The sequence below is a fragment of the Dermacentor albipictus genome, chromosome 5, assembly GCF_038994185.2.
Source record: "Dermacentor albipictus isolate Rhodes 1998 colony chromosome 5, USDA_Dalb.pri_finalv2, whole genome shotgun sequence".
Taxonomy (NCBI): Eukaryota; Metazoa; Arthropoda; class Arachnida; order Ixodida; family Ixodidae; genus Dermacentor; species Dermacentor albipictus.
Window position 1 is genome coordinate 79,233,802 of NC_091825.1, and position 25,874 is coordinate 79,259,675.

The 25,874-nt window shown below is 45.8% G+C and overlaps 3 protein-coding genes and 4 non-coding genes across 9 annotated transcripts in view; 5 read left to right on the plus strand and 2 right to left on the minus strand.

Annotated features, from left to right (window-relative positions):
* The window catches only part of LOC135921175 (smad nuclear-interacting protein 1), a 28,564-nt gene extending 11,853 nt beyond the window's left edge, over positions 1-16,711 (minus strand). The window contains exons 1-4 of the mRNA XM_065455484.2: positions 16,534-16,711; positions 14,568-14,749; positions 12,826-12,931; positions 4,870-5,066 (exon numbers count right to left, since the gene is read on the minus strand). Of these exons, the coding sequence (XP_065311556.1) occupies positions 4,870-5,066; positions 12,826-12,931; positions 14,568-14,749; positions 16,534-16,629 (581 nt within the window). The 5' untranslated portion in view covers positions 16,630-16,711. The remainder of the gene's footprint in view (positions 1-4,869; positions 5,067-12,825; positions 12,932-14,567; positions 14,750-16,533) is intronic.
* The window catches only part of Men (Malic enzyme), a 164,888-nt gene that overhangs the window by 18,948 nt on the left and 120,066 nt on the right, over positions 1-25,874 (plus strand). The gene's annotated exons all lie outside the window — the stretch shown is intronic.
* The window catches only part of LOC135921194 (uncharacterized), a 118,447-nt gene continuing 111,236 nt past the window's right edge, over positions 18,664-25,874 (minus strand). For both annotated transcript variants that reach the window (XM_070538476.1, XM_070538475.1), the window contains exon 2: positions 18,664-19,023. In XM_070538476.1, the coding sequence (XP_070394577.1) occupies positions 18,689-19,003 (315 nt within the window). In that variant the 5' untranslated portion in view covers positions 19,004-19,023 and the 3' untranslated portion in view covers positions 18,664-18,688. The remainder of the gene's footprint in view (positions 19,024-25,874) is intronic.
* TRNAG-UCC (transfer RNA glycine (anticodon UCC)) lies at positions 19,860-19,931 on the plus strand. The gene has a single exon. It is a non-coding gene; the product is annotated as a tRNA-Gly (tRNA).
* Positions 20,433-20,504, plus strand: TRNAG-UCC (transfer RNA glycine (anticodon UCC)). Its single transcript has one exon. It is a non-coding gene; the product is annotated as a tRNA-Gly (tRNA).
* Positions 25,378-25,449, plus strand: TRNAG-UCC (transfer RNA glycine (anticodon UCC)). The gene has a single exon. It is a non-coding gene; the product is annotated as a tRNA-Gly (tRNA).
* TRNAG-UCC (transfer RNA glycine (anticodon UCC)) lies at positions 25,550-25,621 on the plus strand. The gene has a single exon. It is a non-coding gene; the product is annotated as a tRNA-Gly (tRNA).

A 25,874-nucleotide genomic window follows, 5' to 3' on the forward strand; every position in this document is an offset into this window, starting at 1 on the left:
CAATGTTATCACCAAAATTTAGCTTCCTTGGCGAAAATAAACTTTGTTGTGATGAGAACGCCTATCTCACAAAAAAAAAAATTTATGCCTATCCCACATAGTGTGTGAACCGATGTTATGCAAAGCAGTTTTGGAGGTAGCTGGCTATCCAGCATCGTAGGGAGTTTCGCAAAGTGTTACCAGATGGACCAATGAGTTTGTGCAAGGCAAACAATTATGTATGTGAGGCAGGTTTGTATGAAGATAGCTGCAGGACGACAACTATGGTATGACGGTGACGGCATGACAACTGATGTTTGTTGTTTTTCTACTCTGCCAGACAAACGTTGCGCCTGTTCTACTGCAACGCGGGCCAATCCCGAGGGTGGTACAATGTCGCACAGTGTTCACCTAGAGCTAGATGCTACGAGGAAAAAACTGAGGAATGTGGGCTGATCCCAAAGGCAGTCAAATATAACAATGTGCCTCAAAGTGCTAGCTGCCACAAGTAAAAAGTGAGAGATACTGGCATGCTCTAGCTTTTATAGCTAACTTGTCATGCAACGTCTATACTGATGGCTCAACCACATCAACCAGTTCCGGTGGCGCTGTAGTTATGCATACCAACAACGGGAATAACCCAGCGGTTCCCCATATCACTAAGTCTACAGCTGCAGAGCTCGCAGCTCTCCGCGACATGCTTCCTGCGATAAATGCTGAAAGTTCTCGAAAATGGGCAGTCTTCAAGATTCAAGGCAGGCCTTGCAATGTGTGCAGTCATTTCTCCAACAGCGAATTCACGATCAGCTCACGTGCGAAATGACAGAACTTGTCCATCACTTGAGAGAAAAAGGCCATGGTATCTTTCAATGGATACCAGGCCATTGCAGTATCACTGAAAACGATGATGCAGACAAGGCAGCTCGGACGTCCAACAAAGAAGACTGCTGCGTCCGCATTCCTCTCTCGAGGACCGACGTTGCGAGACAACCGCATTCTAGCACACGCGCTCTCCTTAGCAGAGTGGAATACCACACATACAAGGCACACCAGACTGCACAGACTAAACCCTTCACTGCAACTCAGAGCTCCGGCCGGACTGGACTGACGCGAAGCGTCTCTTCTGTGTCGGTTGTGGCTTCTGTGTCGGTTGGCCTTTATGAAAGCTTATTCAGCACTAATTGGAATGGCTGATAATCCTGCATGTGATGTTTGCGTATGCGAGGAGGTAACTGACTACTTATTGTGCACCGTCCTCAATTTCAAGCACAAGGACAATCTTTGTCCAACACATTGAGGAAAGTAGATGATTGTTCTCGGAGTGAACAGACAGTACTTGAGTGCCGTCCCCACCGATCATCGGCTCAGAAGGCAGTGAAGGCACTTTTCTGAGAGCGTCTGGTTTGTATGAGTGGCTTTGACTCAAGTACTGTCCGTGCACGTTGCTATACTCTCTCGCTTCTCCTTATCCCTTCCCCCAGCAAGGATAGCCAACCGCACTTCTGACTAGTTAACATCCCTGCCTTTGTTATATCCCTCTCTCTCTTGTCATGCAACGTGATACACTCAAAAGACATTGTTAAGACCGTCCACTATATTCATTCATTTCATTCCCAAGTCTGTGGCCAAGTGGCCCCTTGTTTGCATGATGTGCAACAGGCCGAATGCACCAGTCATCTCAAAGAGATAGTTGGCATTGGCACAATGCATGCAATTGTGGCGTAATGGTGAAAGCATTGGGCTGTTGTGCTGGGAGCCCAAGGTTTCATTCCATCCTTTAACACTTGAATTCCTTTTATTGAGGAGGCCCAAAATGACGCAATACAGGAACCTACCACAATGTGCCTGGTCTACGAGTCAAAGAATGTTTCACATGAAAACAGCCTTAACATTTTGTGCATGGAAAAAGCGTCATAAGACGTCACTACCAGCATTGCTACTGATGTCCATGTTTCTGGTAAGCTGGTACTCGGTAAATGATAGTACAGTCGAACCCACTTATAACGATACCAGTTTTAACAATATATCAGTTATAACAGTGAAAAGATGCTGCACCGTCAACTATCGTATATTTTCTATGGAGAAATAACCCACCTACTACAATGTCCCCATGTCGCATTATCGGTTATAACGATAAAATCTGGCTGCTGGGTGTCCGTGCCGAAAGGTAATGGAATGCAAAATCCTTGAAAAGAAAAAAGAAAAAGTGAAATGCGAGCTGCTGCACTATCGCCCCCCACCCGAACTTCCGCCGCGCGCTTCTTTCCATGAGATATGCATGCCAGCCTCATGCGCATCTTTGCTGCCCTTCCACCTCTCCGAACACGAATTTTCACGCCATCATCATCAATCAATCACGCCATTTTCCGAAACACGAATGGATCGCCCCAACCGCGCTGACAATGCTGCCGGCGCTGCTCCCAAATTGCTCACTGGGCCTGTGGCTGGGCCCTCATTCTGTGTAATTATGCTAACGGATCAAGTTTCTCATGCTTGCCTTTGTTCGTTGCGTCGAACCGCCAAAACGGAACATGGCTGATCTGCCCACTGATGTTCGGCAATGCACAATGTCGCCGGTGAAAAGAAAGCACACTGCTATAGACTTGGAAACGAAGTGCTTCTAACCGATGAGGCGATCGTCGCGAGCGTGCTTGCATCGAATAGCGGCAGTGATGGCCACAATGGCAGCGCTGGCGGCGTAGGGCAGGCTGCCTCAACATTGTCCCCGTGGGAGGACCTGTAGATGATTCAGTCCCTCATGGGCTTGTTTGAGGGACCTTCCGCTTTACTACGCGCAGCACCTCAATGCTTTGGAGAAGGATGTCAGCAAGCTTTGCGTAAAGCAAGCAAAGCTGACGGACATGCGGTTTTCTCATGCAAGCCAGTGGGAAGTACGTGGAGAGATGCTTGTGGCTATCTCATCCCAGCATTTCTTCCGGATTTCTCAACCTGAGATGCTGCCACGGCAACCTTCCCGCATTTTTTAAAAGGTGCCTTTCGGGGTGCCTTTCGGGGCCATCAAAGCGATGCCTCGGTGAGGCTCGCACTTCACTTGATGCCCGTGACCCCTGTTTGCAGTTATAGCAGTGCCATTCTGGAACACCAACACCCGCAGCTTGTTAACAACACACAATCACAGCATGCAGGAAGCAGAGTTAAACAGTTAAACAAGTCAACACCATCAGAATCCCTGCCTTTATAGTTTTCTCAGAACAGCTATACCATCCCCCATTTTGATTTTTTATTTTCCATGCAACCATCTTATAACAATCATCAGTTATAACAATGGAATTTTCGTTGCACTTGAATATAGTTATAAGTGGGTTCGACTGTATGTATACAGACAAGCTGAAACTCTTTTAATGATTCCACTCCTTGCAGAGACTACTGTCAGCATTGCAATACAAATGGAGCAAAAGGACAACAAGAAAAAAAGCATGCACCTTGGTGAAAGTAACAGCTCCAACAAGCAGTTCTTTATTAATTTCTATCGCCAAAAGTTCCATCCTTGCAATTGTCCTTCCTCCATGGTTGGCGACCACGGAGGAAAGAAAAACTTACGAATGTCACGTGATAATCTCAAGGATGAGACAGAAAAGATAAAAAATTATGCAGATCCCATGAACTGTGGGAATCGATGTAAGCGAAGATTTCTGTGCTGGTTGCTTTGATTGATGATAATTAGTGGTGATGATGGTGAAAGCTTAATTTCTTTAACATTTAGTCTAACACAAGAGTGGTGAGTTGACATTAAACAGTACCCTGCATGCACCACTGCTGTTTGTCTGCGTAGTACACACAACACACAGAAGAGGTGTTTGCTTGAGGCGTTGTGCGCCATATTTTATAACCTCCAAGAGGGTTGAGCATTGTCATTGCCTCACATGGCACATAGAATCGTGGCAGAAGTAGTAAACTTGAATTGAATTATGGGGCTGTATGTGCCGAAACCACACTCAGATTATGAGGCAAGCTGCAGTGGCGGCTGTAGTGGCAGACTCCGGATTAATTTTGACACCGTGATGTTCTTTAATGTGTCCCAAAATCTATGTGCACGTGCGTTTTCTATTTCACCCTCATCGAAATGCGGCTATCGCAGTTGGGGTCAAATCTGTGATCTCTAGCTGCAAAGCTATCACGGCGGGCACAGAAGTGTTGATTTGATGGTCGACCACTTCCATAGTATCACCCGAACCTCGCAGTGTACTTTAATTAAGTGCAATTTATTCGCTTGACATATTTGTATGCTGTTTATTCTTTAGAAATAGCAGAAATGTAGAACTTGTAGAAACCTAGAACTTAAGCTTATCCAGTTTCCCCGCAACCGCTGTCATATAATAGCAGGGCTTCCTTGCCTTCTCATGTCACCCCCCCTTCCTTGTATGGGAACTGCCTCTTCTCCTCCCTCCTCTCTACAGTTCTATCTACGTCCCCTCTGGACTCCCACCTTAGTAGAAAGGGAAGTGCTGCAATTTCTGCAATGCTTTTGAGTGGGGGTCATGGATAGTTACAGCTGTCAAGAGGCTAATGTGGCGACGCCCAGGGAGCTCCAGAGGGCTTTGTGCGCATTCGAAGTGGTGGGGTGAAAACGACTTTCCCACATCGCCTTTTCTCTCTTACTCACTCCTGTCAAATATACAGATGCTCTGAACCTCGCCCCCGACGCGGTGTGCCAGACAGCAGCAGCCGCAGCAGCAGAAGTACGAGTGGGAAAATCGAAGGAAGAGGCAAAGAAAGCTTCGCTTTGAAAGGAGGAGTAATTAAACAATCACCCAAGCACATGACTGTTCACGCAATGGCAAGAGGTGCCATGCGACACAATCACACAGCTGGCAAGTTAAGCCAGCTGCACAATTATAATGGACTAACTAGACAGGTTGCACTTCTCACCTGCCAAGCAGGTAGGCACTCTGCCGGTGCAGTGGAATGAAGGGCAGGCTGACGTCGCCCTTGAAAGGGTAAAGCCGCCACCGGCGCTTTGGTTTGCGAGCTTCAGGCGGTTCGTTGTACTTGATGACCACCCCGTTGTAGATGTTGGTGTCTTCAGCCAGCTTGCCAGACAGGCCAAACTCGGGCTTCACCGCCACCTGAGAAGAGACAGGCAAATATTACTTTAATATCACATACTCTCCTGCACACACACAAAAAGAAACACCAAGTGGCTATGTTTGTCAAGGTGTTGGCACCCCTAGCTGATGGATGGATGAATACAACTTTCTTGTACGTCCGGCAAGGTTTAACGCGACCCGGGCTCAGGTCTCCCACTCGGGAACATCAAGGCCCTGCCTCAACGCCGCCTCACGGGCTTGCTGGACTGCCCACGTCTGGATTCCTAGGTCTGAGCTGCGCAGAGCAGTGGCCCACCTCGACGACAGGGTCTCCGGAGTAACTGCCATCCTTTGTATAACTACATTGCACTCCCACACTATGTGTTTGAGTGTTGCTGGTCCTTCCTGGCACAATTTGCACGTGTCGTCCTGATGCTTATCTGGGAAGATACATTTCAGACAAAATGGATTAGGGAAGGTGTTCGTCTGGAGTTGTCTCCAGGCGACGGCCTGCCTCCTGTTCAATTTGGGGCTCGGCGGTGGGTATATCCTTCTGGCGTTCAAATATGCACTGTTTATGTCGTTGTATCTGGTGAGCCTGTTCCGTTCTGCTCGAGAAGCGTTCGCTATCGCGCGAGAGGCGTTGCCCTGTTCGGCGCGGCGGGTCATGTCTCGCGCCGTCCGGTGCACCATCTCGTTTAGGTTTGGGACCACGTCATCTTCTGTGGTGATGTGCACGGGGAACCATGTGATCCTCAAGCTCGTGGTTTTGGATCTGCCCACATTGGCCAGAATGGACAGGGCTTCCTTGGAAATTCTACCTTTGGCGTGATTATTTACTGCCGTTTGCGAGTTGCTTAGTACGACTTTGCATTCCTGTTCTGTGAGGGCCAGCGCGATCGCTACTTCCTCTGCTATTTCTGAGTGTTTGCTCCCGATTCCAAGATAGGCACTTGAACAAATGAGTCAACAAAAACATGAATACTAGCCAGCAGTTAAGCCATGGATATAGTTCAGTTTATCACATGGGCTCCACACGTGGCACAGTTACACTGTGCTGGTGAAAAGTGGACACATTACAGTCTAGCGTCAAGGCGCAGCCAGCGAGACCAGCCGCATTCCGCATGCTTTCACATCATCAGCGTGGCAATAAATCTCCCATTATAAATAATAATAATAATAATAATAATAATAATAATAATAATAATAATAATTCAGGGCCATTCCCCTGTGAAAGTCGATGACCAGCGGAGCTGTATATACGGTGATAAATACGTTGATAATAAAGAAGTTGATAAAAAAATAAAAGACACATACCACAATGAATTCTGTATTTCACAATATTTTTGTTGTTTTATTGAATTGCATACTCAATGCTCTTTTTTATTTTTAACTTTCTTTTCATCCCTTCTTTTTATTTATTATTTGGTCACCAAGGTGACTGTTGCTTTATGATCGCTATGGTATACGGCCAGTGGCTTTGTAGTGACACTGGAAAGGTTCTTGGCCAATGACGCAGCGTGGGCACACTGATGTATGTGTAAAACTGAATGCCAAACTTTTCCAAGAGAAACGCCACAAGCCGCTTTATGGCTGGCCAAGACACGTCTATGTTGAAATCACCCACAGTTACGATGGGAATGAAGTCAGTAGGGGCGATCCAACCGAAGGTGCATACGCTTGGCGTTTGCGGCACGATCTTTGTCCATATTATGTGCCGCCCGCTGTCATTTTGCACAATCCCTCTTCTGTTCACAATGATGTTCATTGCAGGCGCATGTGGCCTACCCATTGCACAGGTGCAAGGGAAGTGAGATGAGATTACATGGTTTGCCTATAGAGCCTGTAACGTCAAACCACAATACATACCAAATAGTGTCTATTCCAGTTTTGCTTCTTTTATTACAATATCTTTTTTATCACAATATGTTTTGACACTTCTCACGATTAAATGCAGGTTTTGCATACCCAGCAATACGTTTTTGCTTCATTCATTAGCTGTTTTATCTCTGGGGTGGCCACCACATTTTTGCCTATGCACACAAATTGCCAGGACCTAGCATATAACAGCTCTGCTGTAATAACAATGTTTATTGCATCATGTACTGGGCACATGACACTGGGGACAAGCAGTAAAATCTGTCAGAAATGACCGCTTGATGGAGCCACAAGCCCCCATACATTGACTGCACTGCATCAGAAACAGAACAGAACAATGTCTTCATATTATGTATAAGGGAAGAGCACAGAGGAAAAAAAAAGTTACAAGGAAGCAAAAAGCACTGCACCTTGCAACACAAAGGAATATGCAACAAAGAACAGTGAGCATTTTCTTATGACTTATAAGATACATGAACATGTGATACATAATTTTACTATACGATCAAAAATAGTAAAGAAGATATGGACAGGATAGTTAAGCATTCGTACTGTAACTGGGAACAATACTGCGACAACAGGAAAGGAAAAATTGTGAAACAATTATATCACATTGCAAACAAACTCTACGAAGTTCCCTGTATCTCATGTTTTCTAATTGTATATTTCTACCATTGAAACTATTTAATAGTTTAGGTAGTCTATTCTGCAGTGTTTGTAAATCTGAATTTGTTCTATATGCTCGAACTTTCTATGGTTCCATGCTACTAGTCTGATAAATTGTAAAATTTCTTTGTAAATTGGCTAAGCATTGTAGGAAAGAAAATGTTTGCATATTATATCGAAGTTCGTTATATGGAGGTAACTGTAATCAAGCAACTGTGTCACAGGTAACATATTGTATTTGATGAAGAGGCTGTCAGTGCGATAATACATAGGCATGTTCGCAACAGTCCTAACAAATCTCTTTTGCAATTTACGAATCTCGTAAATTTTCATGCATCGTGATTGCCGAAACTAAGTGGCAGCAATTACCTCGCAAACAAAACAAGGTGTTGTACATTGGTACGATAGTGTTAGATGGCAGTATGCAGCAATTACGGTAAGCAACACCAAGAATTCATGCCAGCTCACGGCATTGCCACTAGACCAGAGTGCATCGCATCCTAGCTCAGCCTGTTGGCAGCAGCAGTGGTGGTGGTGATGAAAAGCATTGCACCATCGCCGTCTAGAGTTTGGCAGCAGTGCAGAGTGCGCATTGAGTTTGCGGCTGCACCAGACGAAAAAGCGCTCAAACACTGCATACTTGTACGCTCATGCTGTGTGGCAATAGCTGATTGCACTTCTGAGGGCCGCGCTCGATGCACCGAACTACACAGGAGGCAAATTTTCGGCAATACTCGCATCGCCGTCAAACCATGCCTGACTTCGCCAGTCGCTGCCGGGGGCACCGAAAACATCGGACCATATCTGCGCCTTACCAGCAAGCACTGCAGCCACCTTCTTTATCGGTGCTGACAGCTGGGCGAGTTGGTCATCGAAGCATATCAGTAGGAGGGAAGAGGTGGTGTTTTAGTCACCCTTCAAGTAATCTTTCAGACAAGGAATACGCTCATTTGTGCTCCACATGTAACACAAGAATGCGAATAACGCTGTTATTTACATACACCTGTAACTGAGTGGCCACCCTCACGGACAGAGAAAATACCACCAAAGTGTGGTTCAATTGCTGAAGAAGAAGGAGCAGCCCATTGGAAGACCTGCCCTATGTTGTACGAAAAACGAACGACAGGCACGGTGTACTTCTTTTTCTGATAAACATGCATGCTTTCACAATGAGCAATGCAGTCAGGAAACAGAAGCTAGCTGCCAGCCAAGTAATGCAGGTGTGGCAAGACATGCACCAAAGGACACAAAATGGACAAGATGTTTGTGCGAAACAAAAGTGACAGAAGTGACAGATGGAGCACCAAGTATGATTGGCAAGTGAACGAGAAAAGCATCTCGTTGGATGCATAGGTGTCAGTGGTAGACACCAGGCCAGCAACAGCAGCAGACATTGACACACAAGCACTGCTCTCAGGAAACAGACGAGAAAACTTGCCAATAAGTTTTCTGGCTGTGGAGGCAGCACAGCTACAGGGGCTGGAAAATAAATGTATTACTGTGCCAACAGCACAGTTGAATTTGGCGCTGCTGTCAGTTTCCCTGAAATTGTGTACCTTGTTATCTTCTGTGAAGAAAGTCACGAGTGAACGAGTGTAAAGAGACCATGCCACTCACTTTGTCTGTTTTGACGGTAATTTCTTGCTAAAATACTATGCCACAAGTATTTGGGAGCAAGATGAGTGGCATATCAGCACACAACAGAAAGTCAGCAGAAGAAAGAGACACCGTTCTGCTTTCAAGAGATGTGGAAACCATGTGTAAATACTGAATACTGAGAGGGACTGTACACAAACCATGCAATGATCTTACATGTACCGAAGCTTCCCTTAATTTGTTTAATAAAGTGTGTGTAACGCCATATGAAGCATCACTGTCCACTATGTTTATCCTACAGCATTCTTTTAACCAGCCTTTCTGAGCGAAGAGTGCAAACATCAGCAAACGTTAGCAATTCCTTTGGCTGTGAATAAATTTGCTGGGACAGCAGGTACTGCCTTGACTATGCCTCCAACTCCTTGTAAAACTCATGCAATCCTGTGTAAACTTTCCCACATGGATACAACGAAGCCAATACAATGCTGATGATGATGGTGGCACAAAGACAACATGACAATCACGACAACAACATTCTCGAACAATGCTCTGTTTGCTGAAACCTCAGGCAGCTAAGAGTTGTCAATGTGGTAGGAATGTTGAGAGTGACTGCTGCAGTGAAGGTTGCACTACGAATTAGTGTTGCATTGCACACCAACAACTCCAATTTTACTACAGTGCAGTGTGGTCTGCATAGACGGAGTGTCTGCCGTGGCCTCCGAAATACTACATGCACAGGTGCCACCACACTCCGAGTCAGCACTGTGCGTGCTACAAGCTTCACACAAACTGTTAAGTACTCATGCAGAGTGAGAGTTCAGTGGCTCATGTGTCCAGAGAAATCACTAATGGAGAAAATGAAGAGCCAAACTACCCTTTACTGAATTTCACGCTGAAACCTCAGTGCCATTAGATCTGTGCATAGTCACAATATCCCGACGTACAATAGAACCTTGTACATATATTTTCTATTAAAAAAAAAAGAGATACAAGGTAAAATGAACAAAGCGGGAAAACGCATAATCCAGAGGTACTAAGAAATTTTAAAGCCTTAACTGTAGTTGACATCTACATAATGGTCGTGCGAATCAATGCACCGTGAGACGCCGACATACGCTAACCTGGTGGGGGCCAAGCAGCCCCAGACATCCGTTATCAGTTTTGCAACTTTGGCAAGCTTATGCTCCACGAATTCAGACTAGGCCAGCAGTTTCTTCAAGCAGGGTGATTTGGTGGAAAGTTATGACATGCCCACTTGGCGCTAATTGGTGCAGCACAAGACACACATAGAACTGGTGGAGCTTGAGTGACTTGAAACGCACATTGCAATTTGCCTATTGCGCAGTGTTTTAAGATTGCGACAGGAAACCAAAACAACATCGAGCTGGTGGTTGACACTGGAATGTGATGGTTATGATGCTACCAGAGCGAAACATGATGCTCACTTCACGCCACATACACAGGGGAATGGCAGTGCATTTGAGTTATCACCTATCAAAAGCTTGCAGTACACTTCCCATGGCACTACGGCCCATTTGCTAGGAGACAGATAGGCGAAGACGCTTATCACAGTAGGGTTGGGGATGATAGCTCCAGGAGAAGATTCGCTGGTACCAGAATAAGAAACTGAGTGCGCGCCAGCATTTTCACATCAGACGGTGGGCAAGCCGTGGCATAGTTGTAGAGCGCCCACTTCGGCTGTGGCAGATTGTGGGTTCGATTCCCACCGCCGCCAGGCACCCACTGGTTCTCAGATGGGCACGAGTGTACCCCAGCCTAACATTTGGCTTTCTTCACGGGTGAAGCGCTTGGGAAAGGGGCCTGCAGCCTAAATTCCTGTCGAATTCCTGGTTTTGTTATAGAAGTAAGTTCCCTTAGAGTGCAATGTAGTCCTTATTTAGCAATAAACAATTCAGTAGAGCCAAGTATCCACAAGGCTGCGGTGACCTGTGCAGGAACTTTCAAATAGCAATGCCACCCGTCTTTTGTTCTTATGTCCTTCTTCTCACAAGGTATTGGTGGTTGCTTTGCTGCTGCAGAAGCATACCCTACAGCTCAATACAGCTCAAGTTATAATTCCTCTTTAGCATACCTATAAAATGGCTTTGCAATGCCTTCTAAGAGAAGTATGGAAGATATGTAGTATTGTCTTAAAGGGCACCGCTTCACAAATCTTTTACGACAAAATGTTTGACAGCAAAGCTGTGAAGGAGTTTTACAATGGTTTTAGTGCCGAAACCACCATTTAACCACCTTTCCGCCATGTGCTCGATCGCATCTCTTGCTTCTTCCCTTCTTGAGGTGTTCTGCCATGACACTCTTCGCTCTTTCCAGGTAACGTCAGCCTTTTCCCTTTCCCTTCTATTCTTTGTTTTCTCCTCTGGATACACATGCTGTCTTCTTTTCTTTTTGAGGTAACGGCTGTGCTGTCTGCACTGCTTTTCCGTATATTTCCCCGCTTGGTACTATATACTTTGGCTTCTTCTACATTAGCGTGTGACAGATGGTAGGCAATGGCATAGTCAATATGGAACGCCAGTGCAACGCAACGTGTGTCGGAGCCTCGAATTTGTTTTGAGACGTAATGATCAAAGCTTACAAAATAAAAGGTATAACTAGCATATACAGTAAAAGCTCGTTAATTCGAACCGCAAGGGGAAGCCGCTTCAGTTCGAATTAACGAAAGTTCGAACTAACGAAAGTGAAGGAGGGCAACAGTACACTGCGATTTGGAAGCAGTAGGGCATGTCCGAAATTTGGCGCGTCAGAAAGTGATGGCGTGTGCCGCGGGCACACGCCATCTTCAAGTCGAAGCTCTGGGTCCGACTGTGCCACACCACCGATGTCCACTGAAGCGAACGTTAGCCGAGGCTTAACACCATCACAATGAATCGCGACGGCCGATACCTCCTAAGCTGAAAACAGAGGTGCACAACCGATGAAGACTGCTGAGACAAAGACGCTGAACATGTGAAGGTGGCGAAGGCCCTGATTCGTTGGTTCTTGATTGCACGCGCAGCTGCGACGTACTTGATTCGCTGTGTTTTGGAGCTTGCCGTGCCATCTCCGCACAACATTAGCAGCTGTACAAGATTTGGAAAGCCTCCTAGATTCGCAACGGGCAAGAAGTTTCGGAGTTTACGTAGAACGGAGAGGCAGCAGCCGCCGCTGCCTTCTGGCTGACCCCGCGTCGATTAAATTTTTTCCGATTTTGCCTTCTCTCGCCGTTCTCTCCGTTTCGGAGGCAACACAGCCTTGTGTGTAGGCAGTAGGCGAGCGTAGTTCGAATTATCCGTGAGGGAACCTTCTCGCGTTCGAATTAACGGACATTTTTATACATAGACTTCTGTGGAGCTTGGCCGGACCAAATCATACAGTTCGAATTATCCATAAATTCGAATTATTGAAGTTCAAATTAACGAGCTTTCACTGTATCTCATTCGAATAGACAACTTATACGCAAATTTTTTTTTTTTTTCAGAAGTAATTCGTAATATTTTTAATGTACCGTATGTGAGCAGAATTATCACCAATCAACTTTTGCACCCCCTTCCATACCTCTGCAGCCTTGCCCTCTTCATCATTCAAACAGCATGCTTTGCAGTGAAGCTGTGCAGCATGTCACCACCATAGATTTGAGAATATAAAAAACACGTGCCTTCTGTTCTGGCTCCTCCTTGGGTTCCTTCTTGCCCCACTGATGCTTCTCCCCATCACCAGAGCGCCGCCGCTGTCGCCGCTTGTCCCTGCGTGGTGGACTGTCCCTGCAAAGCACCGCCAATGATGCCTACAGACTTGCGGCGATAAGCAGTGAAACAATACACTCCACTACACCTGCAAGCAATGCTGCTAACTGCACCAATGACAACACACTCATCACACTGGGAGAAATGCTGAGAGTCATTGAGGGCAGCACAAAAACAACAGGTCTGTCATGTATTTAACAATGAGCCAACAAGAAAACCGTCTTCATATGGCTTTCTCTTCAACAAGTCCCCTAGTCACACTTCTTTCACAGTCACAAATACAAAAGCAGCAACAGCACCGTTCACAGCGCAGGATCCTGTGCACAAGAGTAGGGTTGTCCTTCTTTTTCAAGCAACCATTTAAAGGGAAACCCAGGGGCCACACTAATCCAGTTGAGAAATGGCATTCTTCCAAAACTACAATAATTGATTTGACCGAAGGAGGTTGATCACAAGTGGAAGAAATTAATTCCAAACTTGCACTCTATGTACACGTTGTTGGGCAAGTTGTACATGTTAGCACGCAACGCACATAAAAACAATGACGACAACGATGCAGCATAAGCTCAGCTAGCACACTGCGTTGTTATCTTTGCCTTCACCTATGCTGCAGTGACACTAACATATATGACTTCCCTTATATGAAGTCTGACCCGAAATCTCAGCCCCAGTACATCAGCACTACACACTTTGACACCACAGACGTCAAAGCATTTCTAATATTTAAGCCTTGTGTCACACAAAAGGTTCTAGAATCTAGCTAGTATGAGTGTATTCCTTTTCAGTATCTCTTTAGCATGTTTTTAATTAGTCACGAATACGATACCCCTTTTGCAAGGCTACAGCACCTGAGCTATCACCCTGACATTGAGTGCTGCAAACTTTTTGGAAAGTGTCAGCAGCTTAGGCATGTTTTAGCACATCGTCTTGAATTTCGGTCTTTTTTCTATCTTAAATCCTTGTTAATTTCATGGCACTTTTTTGGCTTGCATGACAGAGCAAAATCTGAGGAAAGCAAGGGTGAATGAGCAGGCAGCGCACCTTTAGCAAAGAAAGGCTGTCGAAGTGTGCTAAATGCTCATGATACATATTGTACATGAATAAAACATTTTTTTTCCCCTTTTTGTGATCCTAAGGCTACTAATAATGTATTATATTCGGTATTTCACAGTAATATGTGCTTTGGCATAACCTTACATCCGTAAGTTGTAGTTGTAATATATGATGTAGTTATTCCATAGAAAGCACTATAGGTAAAGACCAACTGAACTCTAAAATGTGTAGAGTGACATTTCTATGACAAGTACTTGCACTTGGATAGCTTCTACAGTTTTGCCTGGCAAGTATAAAATGGAGTTAGATGGATGTAGCGTTTGATTTTGGCATCTATCAAAGCTTTCAATTTCTGCCTAATGAGCATTGGCAAGATCATGCATCTTGTCTGGAGAGATGCATGCGTCTGGCAGTGAGGAAACACGCCATACAAAATACCATGACAAACACACTTCTTGCCTCAAGGACGACTCATACTGCATTTGCAAAGTAGTTTGCTGTGCAGGAAAGTTATGTTGGAGTCTCTACAAAGGGTCCACAGGCTGCAGCTTCGTAGCAGCTACTGCCCAGCTGTAGTGTCTGTTTTTGCGAATTGGCTCACCGATCTCGATGGTTATCGCGGGAGTGGGGTGGCCTGTGACGGCCATCATCTTCGTGTTTCCGCCGCTTGTTGTCATTCTCCCTGCTTGTGCTTCTCCGACGCCGTTCATGCCTGTCTCTGTGCCTTTCAGGGTTCTCTCTGTGGCCGCTACCAGTTTTCGCAACCTGCACATGTGGGGCAGCCTGGGAGTGGGCAATGGAAAATTCCAAAAGAATGTTACTGGCAATACGGTTCCTTCCACCACTCGCAAAGGCAGCGTTAAGTGTCGAAAGGAATAATAAACTGCACTAGCTAAGAGAGATGTAGAATGAGTACACAGACCAAACTTAAAAGCTTCTGTAATACAATAATCATAAAGAGTTACTGAAGTAGTACTTCAGTGTGACAGCAGGATAACGGTACCTTGTGTACAATATCCTGTACTCCTGATTCAGTTACAGCTCCTCTTTTACTTCCATGCATTTAGTGCCCTTGTGATGTGACACTAAGGACAGCAAACAAGTAAGCATGTTTCATACTTTCATAATGAATAAATATCAAAATTAACATGCCCAACTCTGGCTGTAGTTCAGATTATCCTCAAAAGCAGGCAACAACAGCTGTAACAGAACAAGCTCAGCTTTTGAAGCTTGCAAACTCCTATCTATCTGTTTCCATGACTGTAGTGCTCATTTATTACAGCCGATTGTATCAGTGACTTCAGTAAAAAAAAAAATATTGGTGTAGAGTAGCAAGGGTTTATTATCGAGAAATATGAAATGGCAAAAATGAGATCATACTTGGCAGTCGGGTAAGTTGCCGAGACAAAGCTGAAAAAATTTGTGAGCTACCTCTACAAGTACTGTCTCCACACATGTAAAAGTAGGGCAAAAATTCTCACCAGAGCTTCTCGAACAATAATATTCCCACTACACTGACTGGAGTTAAAGAATTCAAGCAGGAGCCTGACACAAAATGCCGACATTCTTTACAACTATTTCACGCATTAGAGCCCTTGATGAATGCAGACATGTTATCGAGAACACAGAGTCAGATAACAGCATGTTGTTTGTGGAAATGAGTGCTTATGTGTGGGGCACAAGCATGCCACAGGAAGCAGTAGCACCATATATTCCAAGCACGTTCTTTAAAATAATACTTCCTGCGCATTAGCGCATGGTTAAAAAAAAGTGTTTCCGCTCTCTGTTCTTTTATCCACTCATTGAAGTTCCTCGGCATTCCGATTCATGTGCATCCAGCTGAACATAAACACACGCAACTTCTATATTCTCTTGAACAACAACAATGAACAGCAACGCCTCGCACAATACTGAAGAGACTAAAGAATGTGTTAACTGGCTGCTGCCTTTAAACGTTTCGCTTTAAGAGCCGACAATTCGAGCCGTGTTCTAAGTGCAAGTAAACCATCTTCCACGGCCAGTGCGCTTCACTGCCAGATCTGCTCTTTCAAAGCAACGCGATTTACGACATAGCGCCTCCATCCCGTGTCACGAGCAGCGGCAGTAAATAACGCTTTCTGCTGTCGCTACGAGATTAAACAAAGACGCATTCGCTTGCTTGAGTGCCGAGCTCTCCGCTTGGCACGGACAAGTATTTAGGGATGCGCATTTTCCTTCAGATGTTCAGTCGAGCGCGATAAAAATTTAGTTCAAGGCGATGTCATGGGCAGGCTGGCAGCCTGTACTTGACACTATTTAAAAAATGAAAACGGCCGTCTCCCGAAGCAACACCATTTGCGATCACGCGACCTTGTTAGATCGCGCAATGCCGGCGCTAAAACAAGCACAGAGAAACGCAGGGTGTGTCAGGCGTCAAGCAAGAGCTCGATTTCATACGCTGACCAGAAGACGTGACTGATGACGGGCGAAAATCTCGCGGAGCACCGATTTTTCGGCCACAAGCACAGGAAGAAACGCGATGATGTCGGAGCGTGCGTCTTGACTTGGGTGACCATGCTAGCTGTTACCTTGGTGTGCTTTGATCTGTGCTCCGGACTAGGAGATCTAGAACTTCTCTTGCGTCTCGTGTCCTCTTTTCTCCGTTTCTCCTTCGGTTCACTCATTGTGACGGAAAGCGTTGCAACGGGATTCACATTGAAAACAACCTGGCGTCGGCCATCTTGAACATATTCCTGGAGCGATGCGAGCGACGCGCATCGTTCGGAAATGCCAAAGCGAAACCGAAACAGGCGCTTTCTGGGGTCACTAGTGCAGTGCACTTTGGCGTTCTTGATACTGTGTCCATCTTTTTTTTTTTGTCTACATTTATATTTTATAGTAGTACCATTCGTTCCTGCTTCTGCTGTTGTTTACGCGTTCGCACCCAGCCGCAACTGCTAAATTAGTACATGGAGGAAGGATAGCTGAATATGCAGTTTGCGCCATTCCATTCCAGGCTTGTCTCGTTTATTTTTCTTGAAAAGCCTGACAGGCTGCAGTGAGCGAGAACAAGGAAAACCGAAGGGCCCGGTGTTCAGTATGACAAACACATATATGAAGTTAACGGACTACATGAGGCAAAGAAAAGCGCTGTGAAAGTTTACTGCTACTACTGCTATAGCTACTAGTAGTACTAATTATTATTATTGTTGTTGTTGTTAATTGTAATTGAAAGATCAGGTTGTGGTAAATTGTTGGGCTCACACCGGCGGCAATATTGTATTTTCTTTCGTTTGCCTTTTCCTTTATGGAATACGAACTCCTTCGCCAATTTAACGCATGTCTAGGTATATAAAAAGGAAAATAACAATCAAATTTTCTTTGCCTACGCCTTTCTTGTCATCATTGTCAATTGTGGCTTCATATATGGCAAACGTTACATAAGTGTGACAGGTTTCTCTGCACGTTTTCTATGCATAGCGGCTTTATTTCTCAGGTTGATACAGATTTTGTACGCAGAATTTTTAGGGAGGGAGGGGGCAACGTCATTCAACTTCTGTAACGGAGATTACGCAAATCATTCAAACATTAAAGGGGCTCCCTGATGTCAATTTTCGTAGTTCTTTTTGCATTCACATCAAGATAACACAAGAAACGCTTTGTGATGCAGAACTTGGAGGGTATAAAATGGTCGCACGGCCCCTTTAAAATAATACTGAAGTTACCTTCCGGTCTCTATGACTCATGAAGCGTGTATCTCGCCCATTGTTTCTGAAGTAATATAGGCGATACCTTCTTTTTTCTGGTTTTTCGTTGTTTAGTTACACGCCAGCCGAGACGTTCCTAGATTTTTAATAGATTTTCCCTTGCGTGTACTGCACGAGAAAGCTGCACGTGCCGCCGCACTTTCATTATGTCCGGAATATATATATATATATATATATATATATATGTGTGTGTGTGTGTGTGTGTGTGTGTGTGTGTGTGTGTGTGTGTGTTAGTGTGTGTGTGTGTGTATACATATATGGCAGCCAGCAAATTTTACACTCAGTACGTGTACCATTCACGCGTCCCTGAGTTCTGTACTCCGTTCCATACATAGCATATGTAGAAGCTATGCAAGAAGTTCGGTCAAAAAAAGTTATCACTCCGCGCGTTCCCTCCATGCTTCGCTGCGCGCCAACAGCGTTCGCTCGCGCCGGCATGCACGTGCGCCTGTCGCGACGGGTTGCAAATAAAAAAAAAAAACCTGAAAAGAACAAAAAAAAAGATCCATAACAACGCATTAGCAGCCGCATGTCGCAGTGTGTTTCTAAGGGTTAAAACTTGTTTCATTCAATATGGAACCTATAAAAAAAAAACAGTTGCGCACAATTGCGTTCAAAAAAGATCCAAGTGCGAACGAAGCCAATGCAAGAAGTCTCTCTAGCAGGGTAGACTGCCATGTCGCGAAGCATGCATGATTCGCTATATAGTGCATATTCGCACGTAATCTCCATATATATCGCTCGTGCTGTAAGTAACACCGTGTGTCAAAAAAACTGTTTTTGCATCAGTTGAAGCTGCGAGCCCTCCCCCTGTGTACTTCAATGCTTCGTCATTCATTCTGCGCCTCGGTAGCGGCTTCCACGCGACTACCTCGATCATCGCATGCTTTGTGCGCACCAACCGCGCGTCGCTCTGCAACGACCACGGTTCTCTCTCGACGGACACATGTAGGGCGCGCGGTACGCGTTTTGTGCTTTATTTGGCGGCCGCGAAGGAGCGCAGCGCAGCGTCGGGTCCTCCGAAGGCGGCCGCCTCCGCGTTCTTGGCGACCCCGCAGCGCGGCCTGCGGGTCACGAAGAAAGGCAGGCAGAACCAGTTGACGAATCCGTCGTCGGCGTCCGCCTCGTGCAGCCTGCGTTCCTCTTCGTCGTCGCCCCAGAACTGGCCGTACCAGTCGAGGAACCGCTGCACGGGCTTGCACGACAGCAGCCGCTCGCGCAGCGCCCGCAGCCGCGGCCGCCGTGCCACCTGCTGGCCTCCGCCGGTCTGGTCGCCGCAGTCCGTAGGCATGGGGGCCCGACACGATGGTCCTGCGCAGCCCGATTAGCGAGCGAGCTTTGCCTCCGCTAGTGAGGTAGGCCCTCGGGACTCTGTTGCCATTCCTTTGGCGACAAAATTACGTGAGAAGCAAGCAAACATCTTTTTTTTTTTTCGTATTTCGCGCCCAAACCTTTTCCTAGCGCGCTCGAGTGAAATCTAATTTGCAAGGATAGCCCTCTGGCATAACTAGTGGCATGGCTAGAGGAAGTAGTTTGACTAAAATTTGCGATTTATGAGCGCGCCTCGCAACATAGCCTCTTTTTTTTTTCTTTATTGCCTGTTTGCAGCACAAACCAAGAACACATTCAAACGCTAAAACATGTCAACCACACTTTGGCTAACATTATATATTAAAATCGCTTCAGCTTGATCAGTTCATCAAGAATAGCCACCCACTCGGGAGGCTCACTTTGGGCACGATATATTTCCCGAATATACGCGACACTTTCGATGAAGTTTATTCTCGCCGGACGGGCATCGACATCGGAGTGTCGCACTGCCATTCTCGTTTTCCACAGACTGTGGAGGCCAAGGAGCATAAACATATCGTACGGAACTCCTCCTTCGTTATCGGTTGGCAAATATCGAATACCAAGAGGTGTAATCGGTAGTTCTTTTTTAAGTGTACGTTGTAAGACATCCCAATGAAATATTGCATCCCAGCAATCGATGAAAACGTGTTCAATGGTCTCTGGCTTTTTACAAAGTAAGCAGTTTACTGTCCATGGCACATCTATTCCTTTTTCGTCTCCTCTACTCACAAGCGAGAGGCAATGGACTGACCAACTGACATGACCTTGGACAGGAACGCGTTCAAGACTCGTCCGCGTCGGTGGTATAGTGGTTAGCATAGCTGCCTTCCAAGCAGTTGACCCGGGTTCGATTCCCGGCCGACGCAGTTTTTTTTTTGGCTATTGTTTTCTGAATACCTTTATTGCTTGTTTTCGATTTATAGCCGTTGTAGCCATAAGACTGGTAGGTGGGACCTTACACTGTACAATACTTATAGAACAAAGATGGAAGCCGCTTCGACAACCTCACGTAGTACGTCGTGCACATCTGCTGCCACGGAGCAAGATCATTGGCATGTGCGCACAACGCCTGTAACGCAAGTGGGCATTGCATAGTGAGATTGATACGCTCATAATTTCTTATTTAGTAACGCTATTTTTTTTTTCTACACGAATATAGTGGTTGCAGTACAATTCTCTTTCGAAGACATTCATGCGATTTTACTTCAGGCTCAAGGGACCTATACGAAAACGTTTTGCATGCGGTTATGTCAAAATCTGGCTCCTCGGTTAACCCCCTTTGTTCTCGGGTAAGGCATGGCCTAAGAATAACGCAAATGCAGCGGAGTAAGCTGTCTCCAGCTGTCAGGGAAGCGCTCCGTCCGTAGGCGTCGGTGGTATAGTGGTTAGCATAGCTGCCTTCCAAGCAGTTGACCCGGGTTCGATTCCCGGCCGACGCATTTTCTTTTTCACCAGATTGTTACTTTTTACTTTGCGTCAAATGCAGCGGAGTAAGCCGTCTCCAGCTGTCAGGGAAGCGTTCCGTCCACGGCGAAGTTAAAGCACGGCCTTACCGTGTTGAGCACTTCAGGGACGCGCTTTCAAGACTGATGCTGCTGCCGGAAGTGGTGGCCCTCGGGGCTTATCAGATGAATCATGTGTGGGCCGTAACTTTTTCGAACGAGGCGGCAAAAAAGAAGATACTTGACGCTGAAGCATTTCTTGTTAAAGAACATCGATGCGTGGTCATTGACCCGTGCAATCAGGGTGTCAGGCTCAAGCTCTTCTGGCTGCTGCACGGTGTTCCTGATGAAGACGTCCGAACAGCGTTGGCACCGTTCGGGAGAGTGACCGAAGTGACGAGGGAGAAGTGGAAAGTACAAGGCTGCAACGACAAAGGAACCACGACACGGTCTGTGGTCCTTAAACTCAAGCCCGGAATGACAGCGGACGACCTACCACATCAGCTTCGGGTCGCGGAAGACCTGGCTCTCGTCATTGTCCCGGGCAGAGCACCCCTCTGCCTCCGGTGCCGTGGCACCGGACACATTAGACGAGAATGCCGGGTTCCACGCTGTGGGCTGTGTCGTCGCTTCGGCCACGACGAGACCCAGTGCGTGAGAACGTACGCCAACGTTGCTGGTCCAGGCGGGAGCGAAGACACATCGGAGCTCCTTATGGATCAAGAGGATGCCGAGGAGGCCGCTAAGGAAGCAGCTGAAGGGGCGGATGCTCAGTCTACATCTCTGGAGATGAAGACCGAAAATGTGAACTCGGAGGGGACTGATAAGGGCAACGTGCCCGATTCGACGCCTCCACCTGCCAAGGTTCAAGTCAAGGAAAGTGGTGTTGAGGCGACGAGTGCGTCTTCAACTATCCAAGCAACCCCAACCACCGCGGTTGACGAGACAGTCAGCATCTCCGAGAGCATGGACATGACTTCCAACGCTAAAGGTGCCGGAAAACGGTTGCGCGACGATGTTGAGGACCTCAGCCAAGACACCGACGGCGCGGGTACCGAAAGACCGCCACAGAAAACCCAGACAGGCCGAAGGTCGACGTTGAAGGTCAAACTCAACGTGCCGCCAGACAGACGGCTGCTACACGGGCCACCTCCGCCTTAGCGGAGGTTGTGTCCCGGGAAGAACTTCCAAAACCCGATCTTTGATCGGGAACGGGCCTGCGACTACGTGGGTTGGCAGTCGTCGGCTCGAAAGGGAGGGCCATGTTCTTCGAGCATCACTGCATACCAGAGTCCGTATGTTTCCTAAGAAAAATTGTGTAGGGGCGTACCCTAAATCTAACTAAAACAATGGCAGACGCTATTAACCTCACCAGTCCGCTTCGTTTGGCGACATTAAACGTCAGAGGGTTGTCGCAGAGGCGAAGACAGTGTCAGATAAGTCGCATGTTACTAGAAAAAGACATTGATTTGATGGCTGTACAAGAAACAAAAATTGAATCTGAAGAAAAAACGGCTCGTTTGGTTGAAATTTTCAGAAATAAGTACAATGTATGCGTTTGCCACGCGAGTGGTACTTCTGGGGGCTGCCTTTTGTTTATTAGAAATAGCATTGGGATAATAGAGCAACAAGTTACTTCATGTGAAGGGGGGCGTTTGCTTATTTGTGATTTTTCTTTTTCTGGATTGCTGTGGCGGGCGGTTTGTGTATACGCCCCTAATAATGCTCGAGAACGTAAACAATTTTTCGTTTATCTGAGGTCTTTCTTGCGGTGTGAAAGACACGTCCTAATGTTTGGCGACTTCAATTGTGTATGCCGGCCGATAGATCGATCGAAAAAGCAACTTAGCCACGATAAAAGTGCCGCACTTCTGCATGAAATTTTGTGTGATGTTGATCTAGAGGATGTTGGGAGTGTTCTTGGTTCTTACAGTCATGTGCAATATACGCATTTTCAAGGAGACAGCCACTCAAGGTTAGACCGCATCTATGTTCCTGTTCACTTAGTTCCACTACTTTCTGAATATGGTGTGGAATGTGTCAGTTTCAGCGATCATTGTTTGGTAACGGTTACGATAGGTATGAAAAAGAAAGAACAGAAATTTAATTGGCACCTATGGAAACTTAATGACAACCTTATGCAAGATGAAGTATTTCTTAAAAGAATAAAAGAGAAATTAGACGCTGTTCTCCTTGAGGATGCAAAAAATGTTGTAGAAGCTTGGGAGATGTTCAAAACCGAAGCGAAAACAATTGCTTTAGAGAGAGCATGCGTGTTGCGGCAGAAACAAAAGCAAGAAGAAAAGCAACTGCAATGCACGTTGGCATACCTGTTGAACATGGAAAGCGGCGGGGCTGGTATATTTGCACATGATATTAAACAAATTAAAGCGAAACTTGAAGTGATTGATGAAGAGAGATATCGTGGCGCGGTTTTAAGAGCACGCGCTGAACGCGTATGGCTGGGTGAAACGCCCACCAAGCGAGCTTTAAGTGAAGAGAAGAGGTACGCTATGACCAAGGAAGTAAAAGAAATCGTTTTTCAAGGGCAGCTTACAAATGACGGGGAAATGATAGAACGTGCTTTCGTTGACTACTATAGCACGCTGCTAAGCAAGAGGACAAGCGAGATCTCTGCGTTTAAGAGTGAATATTTACCTCTTATGCCGAAAATTGATGGTCAACTCAAGGATGCCCTTGAGAGGCCGATTTCTGTAGCAGAAATTGAAAAGGCTATAGATGACCTTAGTGTAAGGAAATCGCCTGGACCGGATGGACTTGGGGCAGCGATATATAAAATTTTCAAGGTTGAAATGGCTGAGGCTCTGCACCGCGTCATAACCAAGTGTTACGAACAAAAATGGACGCCTCCTTCTTTCCGACAGACACACGTAGTACTGATACCTAAATCAACAGACCCCATTAAACTTCAATCCGTAGAGACCTACCGGCCAATAAGCTTAGCAAATATTGACTATAAAGTATTTATGAAGGTGCTCGCCCATCGCCTTCAAAGTGTAGTCAAATCCCTAGTAGGTACACATCAGACATGCGGTATAAAAGGCAGGACTATATTCACAAATATACATATAGCGCGAAGCATACTTGAATGTTGCGATACGATGGGAGATCATGTAGCTATGCTACAACTAGATTTGGCCAAAGCTTTTGACAGGGTGTCCCACGAAATCCTGTTTATACTTCTTGATTATGTTAATGTCGGATCAGTCATTTTGGACGGGGTAAAAATGATGTATGATGGTTGTACCACAAACTTAATCATTAACAACAAACTGAGCAGGCGGATTGCAGTAATGTCTAGCATAAAGCAAGGCTGTCCGACCTCAGCCTTGCTCTTTGCACTTTATTTAGAACCTTTCTGTTTAAAGTTACTACATAACCATAATATTCGCGGGTACACATTTTTTGGTAGAGAAATAAAAGTTTTAGCTTATGCCGACGACATAGCAGTGTTCTGTCGCGATAAACAGAGCATTGCAGAAGCTGTGAGGGAAGCCCAAGCTTTTTGCAAGGCTTCCGGTAGTGCCATAAGTTGGTCAAAATGTTTAGGGCTTTGGCACGGGAATTGGCCAGATGCACCAGAGGTCTTTTGCAAAATGCAATGGAGTGTATTACCCGGCACTTATCTTGGGGTTCCACTAAGTGCCTACCGTGAGCCAATCGAATACTGGACGAGCCAGAGAGACGGAATGAAAGAGCAAACTAACAAATGGGGAGGCCACAACTTTTCGATGTTTGCTAGGGCCAAAGTATGTAATATCTTTTTAGTAGCTAAAGTGTTCTACGTCCTGCAGGTGCTATGCATGAGCCGATCTTCAATTCAAAAAATACACAGAGTGTTTGCAGAGTTTATTTGGGGTTCGGTGTGGGAACGCACGAGCAGAAGTAATTTGTTTCACACATTGCGCAATGGGGGACTTGGTTTAACGCATTTGTTTTTCAAGCAACTTGTATCGAGATTTGTTTTCTTCCGCGACCAAACCGATGGGTTTCTGCGGACGGTAATGCAAGTGAGATTGCGCGACGCTTTGCCCGATTTTGTTGTATCGTCGCACGCAATCAAACCGATGGCACTAAAGGGCTATCTGCGTGAAGTTTCCATGGCGATACGTCTTCTAAACGCTCGTTTTTCGAAAGACTACTTGTTTGCAGTGTCACGAAAACAGTTGTATAAGGATCTTGTTGAAGTGTTTATACCTACACCAGTGTATCGTTCTATGTATTACTTAGGGCCTGAACGAGATGTTTTCAAGCGAGTCAATAATATGCCTGTACGAGCTAACACAAAATCATTCTTTTTCAAACTGCATACCGGCACACTGCCTGTTAAGCCATGGCTAAGAAGCAAGGGCTTGTTTGTCCCAGGGTCAGACAACTGTCTTATATGTAACAAGGAAGAAACTGTCGAACATATTTTTCTTGACTGCCACGATGCCCGCTTTCTTTGGGACATCCTGCAAAGAACAATAAAAAAGGAGCTTCCTATCACTGCGTTCGGAATAAGGTTTTTGCCATGTGCTGAACCTGACGGTGTGCCGGTGGACATGTTGATGCTATTGTGTATGCAAAGTGTGTGGCGAACTCGTATGGCTGTACGCAATGCTGATGTTGATGCAAGGCCAGCAATGTATTATTTTACCGAGAATGTTAATTATACAAGCGAAGTGTTGAAACTGCTAAGTGATCCGCCAAATTGGCTTTCAGTGTTGGACAGTTTGGCTTCGATGAAGCCATTTTAACATGACACGTCAGTCTTAGTAAAGACTAGACGTTTTAACATTCGGATTCATTTGACAATATTTGTATGTACTTGCCAAGCCGGTAATAAAGAAAAAAAAAAAAAAAAAAAGCGTCGGTGGTATAGTGGTTAGCATAGCTGCCTTCCAAGCAGTTGACCCGGGTTCGATTCCCGGCCGACGCATTTTTTTTTTCCCTTTTTCACCAGATTGTTACTTTTTACTTTGCGTCAAATGCAGAGGAGTAAGCCGTCTCCAGCTGTCAGAGAAGCATCCCGTCCGTAGGCGTCGGTGGTATAGTGGTTAGCATAGCTGCCTTCCAAGCAGTTGACCCGGGTTCGATTCCCGGCCGACGCATTTTTTCTTTTTTTTTATTCCACCAGATTGTTACTTTTTACTTCGCGCGTTTGTATGGCGCTTTGCCGGATGTTAGAGAGAGAAGAGACTGAACTTAAATGAAAAGGATGGCTCAGTGGCCTATGCACGTGTGCGGGTCAATGGTAGGGATCATAAAACAAAGAACATACAAGAAATGTAAAAATATAAAATGCACGGTTTCGACTAGTAGCTGAAGCCGTAATGTTAATTGCACGTCGCATACTGATTGGTA